At 65.3% G+C, this 7,724-nt stretch overlaps 2 protein-coding genes across 2 annotated transcripts; one reads left to right on the top strand and one right to left on the bottom strand.

Annotated features, from left to right (window-relative positions):
* Positions 1 to 1,299: 1,299 nt before the first annotated feature.
* MNEG_9604 (putative LAG1, ceramide synthase 5) lies at positions 1,300 to 2,886 on the bottom strand (the record flags this gene model as incomplete). Its single annotated transcript, XM_014041924.1, has 4 exons — positions 1,300 to 1,414; positions 1,670 to 2,066; positions 2,425 to 2,596; positions 2,833 to 2,886. 4 exons carry the CDS (start codon positions 2,884 to 2,886, stop codon positions 1,300 to 1,302), a joined length of 738 nt encoding a protein of 245 aa, XP_013897378.1.
* A 2,669-nt stretch (positions 2,887 to 5,555) lies between these two features.
* On the top strand, positions 5,556 to 7,691 carry MNEG_9603 (hypothetical protein; the record flags this gene model as incomplete). Its single annotated transcript, XM_014041923.1, has 4 exons — positions 5,556 to 5,573; positions 5,834 to 5,940; positions 6,224 to 6,589; positions 6,717 to 7,691. Coding segments are annotated over 4 exons (1,466 nt in total), but the record flags the coding sequence as incomplete, so codon positions are not given.
* Between the last annotated feature and the right edge of the window lie 33 nt (positions 7,692 to 7,724).

The raw sequence follows: 7,724 nt of genomic DNA, 5'->3' as shown, positions 1-7,724 counted from the left end.
CCATGCCCACCCCCTCCATCCCGCCAACATGCCACACGAAAGCATATAGGCCCCCTACCAGCCCCTCCAACCCCGTCCAACCCCCCGCCGCCTGCCGTAACATCCAAAGTCGGCCGCCGACCGAAAGTTTGCGATCGCTCAAAAGTTACTGGAATTTGGGGAGCTGGCGAACGCATTGATGTGTCACAATGCATATGTGTCCCTCGCTTGATTGGTGCGCGCGAGCGCGAAGGCCCCCGCAAACTCCACTGCGTGGCGGAAAGCCCATGCGCACTTGCACTAGAAGAGTGCGGACGATCGCTGAATGTTGGTGATGAGCACATGTGCAGAGAGCACAGTTGAGAGTACAAAATGCGCTGAAACAGGACAAAGAGTCAGGAAAAGGTCATAAAACAAAATGCCAGCAAGTAGCACGACGCCCCTCCAATATTCGAGGCGAGGGGGAAGGGGGGGAGGGGCAGGAGCTCCCAACCACCAAGGCTGCCATTACCGGGCCAGCACGGCCGCACAGCCCTGCCAGGACAGCAGCGGTTGATCTGCCCCTGGAAAAAATGCCAAGAAACGCACGCTGCTTGAGCCTAAAAGACGCCTGAGCCTGGGTTGTGCATGCAAGGGCGGCGACAGGGGGGGCGTGCTCCGCAATGCTGCCCCTCCACGCGAAAGGACCCGGGCAGGCGCCTGCTCAGCGCGCATCTCAGGGCGGGCCGTCCGCCACTACGGCCCCAGATCCAAGTGTGCCGAAACAGCCCGGGGGCTGCTACCAGACGAGAAGCTCTAGGGGCATTGAAGTTGCTGACCGAAGCCCTGGCATTGGCCATGACTTGGGCTGACAGGGCGGCATCAAGGTTGGCGCGGCGCCAAATTGGATGCACACCATGCGCATGTGCATGCCATCGCTCCTAGTGACACGCCCACAGGAGCGATGTGGATGCTTGCGAGGTGGCGCCCGGACATCAGTCGGTTCGCCGGAGACAGATGGCGCCATAGGTGGCCAGCTGGGGCCACGCGGCCCCAGGTGTGCAGGCACGCGCGTGCCGCCGCCGCTGCCGCCGGCAAGTATTTTCAGAGCCATGCCATGCACGTTCCACGCTTGTTGGGCGGACAAACTCCACCCCAAAGTGCCACTTTGCAAAGCCGGAGATGGGCCCGTAATGCTGGCCGTACCATCCCCCCACTGGATGGTGCTGCATGCACTGCAAAACGGAGCGCCCACCACCAGACCTCACGCCACCCTCCGACGCAGCCCCCGGCGGCACGCTGCCGGCGCAGCACAGCCGCCGCCGCCGCACACGTGGGCGCTCAGGCACCGGCCCCTGTCTTTGCCGCCACGTTCCTGACCTCCCGCGAGAAGTCCCGCTTGAGCACCTCCGCCTGCAGCCCCTTCTCACTGCCTGCCGACACATGCCTCAGGATCCTGCGGGCAGGAGCGGAGAAAACGCCAAGGTGGCCGCGCATGCCAATGAATCGCCTTCCTCGTGCGCATGCAGCATGGGCCGTGCTCGCCGCCAGCAATTGCCCGAGCCATTCGCCACCGCCACATCTGCCCATCCATGTGCCAGACTCGCCGCGGCCCCGGTCATGTTGGGCAACCACCCCAAAGGACCGCGGGCGGCTGAGGCTCGCAAGGGCCATGCGGCGGGTAGGACCCCCACGCTGCAGCGCCGCTCACTTGACGATGGCGAGGAACCACCAGGCCTGCATGGCCGCCAGCACCAGCAGCAGCACCAGGAACATGATCCAGATCCCCAGGAAGATGGGGATCTGGGTGATGCGCACCACGTTCTTGTACGGCTCCATCATGGCGGCGCGCACCACCATATAAGGGAACAGCAGCACACGCGTGAGCGCAAACACGCCGGCAAAGGCGGCGAACAGCGCGACCTTGGCCTGCGGCCAGTCCAGGGTGTTGGCGAGCTTGGAGGCGTGCAGGACGGGGCTGCTGACGTTCAGGAGGGTGAAGATGAGCAGGCCCAGCGTCTGGAAGTTCATGAAGTAGGAGAACACGATGAGGCCCACGGTGGACACGTGGTGGAGGTCCATAGACCGCGTGTCCTGCAGGCCCAGGCCTTCAGGGGGTCGACAGAGGGGTGGGGTGGGGGACGCGGGTTGGACGGGAGGTGTGTCGGCTCTCGCGTGTGGTGTCGTGCGGCGTGGGAAGGCGGGATGGTGTAGTGCAATGCAGCCCGCGGTGTGGTGCGGGGCCTCTCCCAAGGCCTAGGAAGGTGTGAAGGACCTGCTCGAACAGCACGCGGTCAATTCCCCACGCTGCAGCGCGGACTCCGGAGGAGAGACGGCGCCACTCGTCCCTGGTCTGCGCCCAGATACCACACGAGGCCCCTGTGCCCCTCGCAGCGCCGCTCTGCTGGTCCAGGAACCAGAGACCCGCCTCTGTCGCCTCTCGCAAGCGGCCTCGGTGCGCCTCACCCAGACTGTGCTTGAGCATGAGGTGCATGTACCACCCCAGCTCGAGATTGTAGTAGCGCACCACCCAGATGTCCATGGGCAGCAGCGGCCAGCCGCGCACGCAGCCGCGCGTCTGCAGCACGTTGCACTCGTCAAGCAGCAGCAGCGCCTGCCAGCCGCAGACGAGCAGCAGCTGCGGAGGCCGTGCGGCCGAGGGCCGAGGGAAGAGGCGGCGAGACGCGCGGTTGTCCTGCCATGCCTGGCGCATACGTCCGCACCACACGAGAGCCCCAGCCGTCTATCACAGGCTGATGGTGTGCAGCATGCAAGCGCTGCGCACCCCTCCCCTCATAACACTCCTGCAGTTTTTGCCATGCGCATGGCCGTCGGCGCGCGCCCTGCCGATTTAGCTGCCGACACGCCACCCACCGCGCCACCGAGGGTGGTGTACGCCTCCTCCTCCACCTTATCCATCATGATCATCTCGCTTTTGCTGTCCAGGTGGCGCAGTGGAGGGGGCACAAGGGGTGCAAAGGGGGAGGCAGAGGTGTGGCGAGGCGTGAGCTCGCTTGCTGGGCAGTTGGCGAGGGTTGGCGCAAAAAGCGGCGCAACGGGCGGCGCGAGGCAGCGACGCGCAAGCGTCCTACCCACGCAACAGTGTCGCAGCATATGTACCTGCAGCGCCTCCTGAACAACATGCTGAAGGCCTGATTCCAAGTCCATCTGATGCACAGGAACAGGACGCAGAAGCCCACGCTCGCCCAGAGACCGTCAAGACGGCTGTACGCCCAGGCGGTCTCCTCATCGGCGTAGCTCTTAGCCCTGGTGGCCAGCAGCGGAGCGTAGTATGGCTCGCTCCCGGGAACTAAGTGCCAGAGTGGATCGAGCGGCGACCCCGACGGCATGGAGTCCATGCCGCGGGCGAAGGATACGGCCCTGCTAGTAGACGTGGTTGCTGCGGGGCGCGTGCGCGCCTCCTGATCGTGAAGAACCCCCTGCTGCCCTGCTGTTGCGCGGTTGCGTTTTGTCCGCGCACGGCAAGCTGAATCACACGGCGCGTAAGCGTTTATATGTTACACATGAATGTTTTCCGACGGGTGTAGGATGAACAAAAAGCAGGGGTGCCGCGTGGGGTGAGTGCCTTCCGACCACCCCAACCGGCCATCCCTCCGTCCGGAATACCACTGAAGTCGTGTAACACAGACGCGAGGTAAGTGTTACAGGCCTTGTAGCGGCTCAAACACGGCGCGGCTCCGTCCCTCACTCCTTGCTGGGGGCGCCATCCAGCTCGAGCTGGTCAGGCGGTGTTTTCGCTTTTTGGGTAGTGGTCCAGCGGGGCTCAAGGCGCACGCTCAGCAAGTGCACAAACATTGATCCTGTATTCTGGGCTTTGCTCACCCCCCACAGTCGATTCCTGGCTTGCGATTACTCCGTACACACCCACCTCTTCCTCACTTCCCCGTCCATTCCAGTCACTGGCACAGGCAGCGGCGTTGGTTGGTTGGTTCGTCGCAGGGCCGTGATTTGTTTTTGATGTCAAGGGAACCCCATTTTAAACAAAAACACCTGCTGGTGGCTGCACCGGCGCCGAGTTGAGTTGTTGACCATGTGGTCCTCAACAGCAGGCGAGTGCGAGTTGAGCCATTTCAGCAATCCACACGAGCGCACCTCAAGTACTTGCTGGTGATGCCTGGCATTTGGGATTGTGACGGCTGCCCATCAGAGAGCCCTTGGTCATGGCACTGCGTAATGACCGTTCACCCTCAACATTGCACGTCACGCGACGCCGCAGCACAACGCATTGTATGAAGCACGCCGCGCTTCCATGACGCAGGCGTGAAACATGCACCCGAGTCAGCCAGCCCATGCGTCACGGCGAAGCAGTTCCGTCCCGCGGTTTGACATGATGTCAGGTGCGCATCACCTAACGGCGTAAGCTAGAGTCTGTGTACCTGCCGAATCCCTGCGCCACCAGGCGCTTTTGGCACAAACATAGCGGCAGGGTGCAACTTACCAGCTGCGCAGCAACATTGATAAATGCCTACGGCGCATTGAGAAGAGTCGCAGAGTAACACATCCGTGGATTGTGGGATTGAAGAGCAAATGATCCAGGCTGTGGCACTACCTGCCGCATCTGGTGCTTGGAAGCGCAGGGGCGGGCCCGAAGCGCCGTGATGACCATGGGTAAAGCTGACCCTGCTTCCAGCTGCAGAGGCTGCCGCAGCTGCTGCGATGCACGGACCACTGCTCCAATATTCTGAGATGGCTCATTACAAATGCGCAAGTGGCTGGCTTTGAGCAATGGCGACAAAAGTGGCGGAGTGTCACTTTGCCGCGTCACCGGAGACTTGGTCTGCGGCGACGCCGCATGTATCAGCAACGCCCCAGCTCCCTCGACATCTCTGTCTATTGATTTAATTGGTTTTCTGCGCCGGTCATTGATATTAGACAAGCCCTCATCTAGAATCATTGATCAGCAACGTTGATTTCTCGCCGCAATACACACGGGACCCTGAAGCTGCCGCGTTTGCCGATTCTTGATTCCAAGGCTTGGTTTTTGCCAGCAGTCGGGGCTCCGGTCCCCAAAGACTCGCGATCGGGCGCCAGATTCACCAAGCGACGCACATACAACAGCTGGCTTGCCCGCAGGCATTCGTGTACTAGCGCAGTCAGCGGCTAGTGTGCCGTCCGCCACCTGGAGCAGCGTGCGACGCAAGCGCGCTAATAGGCGCACAGGGCGCGCGGCGCTGCTGCGCGCAGCGCCCTGGTGGCGCCGGTGCTGCCTGACGGCGACTTGGCGGGCAAGGGATGGCCTCCTTGCCACTGCTGGCCTTCCAGCACCATGTTGGCAGGTAAGGAGCCTCTGCCCTGGGGGTATGGCAGAGTGCACGGTGCTTGAGCCCGGCACCCAATGGAAGCGGCCGCGCTGCGGTTGTGCCAGCCGGACGCGCGCCTGCCGCGCGGCCCCCTCCTATCCATCCTCCTGCTGTGGCCCCGCCCTCCACTACGCCCGCCGTGCCCTCGCCCACCTGCCGCCCGCCGCTGCGCCGGTCACGCCCTGACTGAGCAGGAAGCTGCTCGTCAACGCTGATGACCTGGAGTACGTCTGCGAGCTCGGCCTCGGCTCCTTGGCTCTCGTCGAGAAGGCCCGCATGCTGGTCGATGGCAAGGTAGGACAGGACCCAGGCCAAGCGCGCGAGAGCAACGTCCCACACTTGCGTGTCCTTGTCGCTGTCCTTGCGCCGCAAGGCGCAGCCAGGCGCGGCCCGACGCGATGAGCGCCGGTGCGGGCGCAGTAAATGCCCGCAAGGCACGGGCCGCTCGCGGCGCCGCGCAGCGCAGCGTCGGCAGTCGGCCCGGCCGTTGACCCACGGCTGTGCGCTCTGTCGCAGATGATTTCCCAGACACTCCGGCTCTCCGTCCCCCCCAGGTGGCGCCCGTGGTTGTCAAGGCATACAAGCCCGATGTCATAGCCACTCCTGAGGACTTCCGGGAGCTGCTGATGGAGGCCGGGAAGCTCGCGCGCCTCGCGCACCCGTGAGTGCCGGCCGGCCCGCGCCGCCGCGCACTTTGCGCTCCCCCTTCTGCGCGTTTAGGGCTTGCAGCAGGAGCCCAGCAGGTGCCCGCCGACATGCTTGCTGGGGTGGTGGTGTCTGTTTGCCGAGTGCCCACACTACCACCACACCTGCATCCCCGTTCAGCGGCCCCCCTCCCCCCACACGTGCGCACACACACGCACACGCACACGCTCACACGCATGCACACACACTCACACACACACACACAAATACAATCTTCGCCCTCGGACGCGCCCTGCCAGCTGCATACCGCGCTTCTACGGCCTCGGCTGCTTCGACCACTCGAGCCTGGCCGCCGTCCGCGCGTCGCTCTTCAGCGTCGAGGAGTTTGTCGGCACCCGCTGCCTGCGGCGCCTGCTGGAGGAGCAGATGCGCAGCCCCGCGCCGCTGTACGACATGGGCTGGGCGCTGCGCTGGGCGGCCCAGATCGCGGACGCGCTGGCGGCGCTGCATGCGCAGGACCCTCAGTACATCCACGGTGACGTCACCGTCGAGAACGTGTTCCTGGAGGACCACGTGCACCTGGAGGAAGCCGGCGTGAAGCTGGGGGACCTGAAGCCCCACAGGCGAGCGGCGGCGCTGGTTGCCGCTGCCGTTGCTGGGCGAGGGTGTATGCAAGAGGGTGGGTTAGTGAAGGCCGCGCGCTGCCGCTGGCCGCCAAGCTGCATCCTAATGGTTTCCTGTGATATACTCGTATCAGAAACCGTGAAGTCTCCACACTCCCCCGCTGCGCAGGCACGTGTACGACAAACTCACCAGCTTTGCAGCAGCCCAGCAGCAGCAGCAGCTGCAGCAGCTCCAGCACCACCACCACCATCACCACCATCACCATCACCACGGCGGCAGCTTCCAGCAGCAGCTGCAGCAGCTGCACACGCAGCAGCTTCTGCTGCAGAAGCAGCACCAGGGCCGCAAGCCCCACGAGCAGTACAGCCTGGCGCGCTTTTCTGCGCCGCACACGGCACCCTTGATCAGTGACGGCGGCAATGGCGCCGACGAGCCGGCGCCGCTGATTGCTGCTGCTCTCAACAACGGGCAGCGCCCTCGTGCTGCGGGCGGGGCCTTGCAGGGGCATTTCAAGCAGCAGCCGCTGTCGCAGCAGCGGCTGCAGCCGCAGCCGCAGCAGCAGCAGCAGCAGGCGCCTCACCAGCAGCCACAGACCCCGCCGCAGGAAACGACTGCTGTTCTCCACCATGCAGGCAGCGCTCCAGTGACGATCCGAGGCCCTGGCAGCGGCCGGCAGCACGGCGGCGGGGGCGCGCTCGCGGCCATGCTCGCGGCAAGCGCGGCGCACGGGGCCGCAGGCGACGGCGGCAGCGGCGGCGGCCGGGGCGGCGAGGGAGGCGAGGAGGACCGGGGCTCTGCGTGGATGCCGATGTCTCGCTCCCTGCCGGCAGGGGGCGCTGGGGGCATGCTGGCTGCCCTGGTGTCGCTCGAAGGCGTCGGTTGCGACGACAGCGGCCACGGCAGGCGGCGGGGCGGCGGCGGGCTGGGCGGGGGTCGCGGTCACTCGGGAGAACGGGGACAAGGCGGCGGCGGCGGCGGCGGCGGCGCAGGTTGGTGTTCGGAGTCGCCGAAGCTCAAGGCGGGCGCGTCGCCGGGCGGCGGGCGGCTGCTCAACGCTGCTGAGTCGCGCCCGCAGCAGCAGGCGGGGCCGTGCGGCTCGCCCGCGGCGGCGGCGCCGATCCCCATCGGCCGCCAGGCGCGCGGGTCGCCCGCGGCGCGCGCCGGCGCCGCGCGGGC

Source organism: Monoraphidium neglectum, assembly GCF_000611645.1.
Source record: "Monoraphidium neglectum strain SAG 48.87 unplaced genomic scaffold scaffold01994, whole genome shotgun sequence".
Lineage (NCBI taxonomy): Eukaryota > Viridiplantae > Chlorophyta > Chlorophyceae > Sphaeropleales > Selenastraceae > Monoraphidium > Monoraphidium neglectum.
Note: the sequence above shows the minus strand (reverse complement) of the source record. Positions and strands in the feature narration are given on the sequence as shown.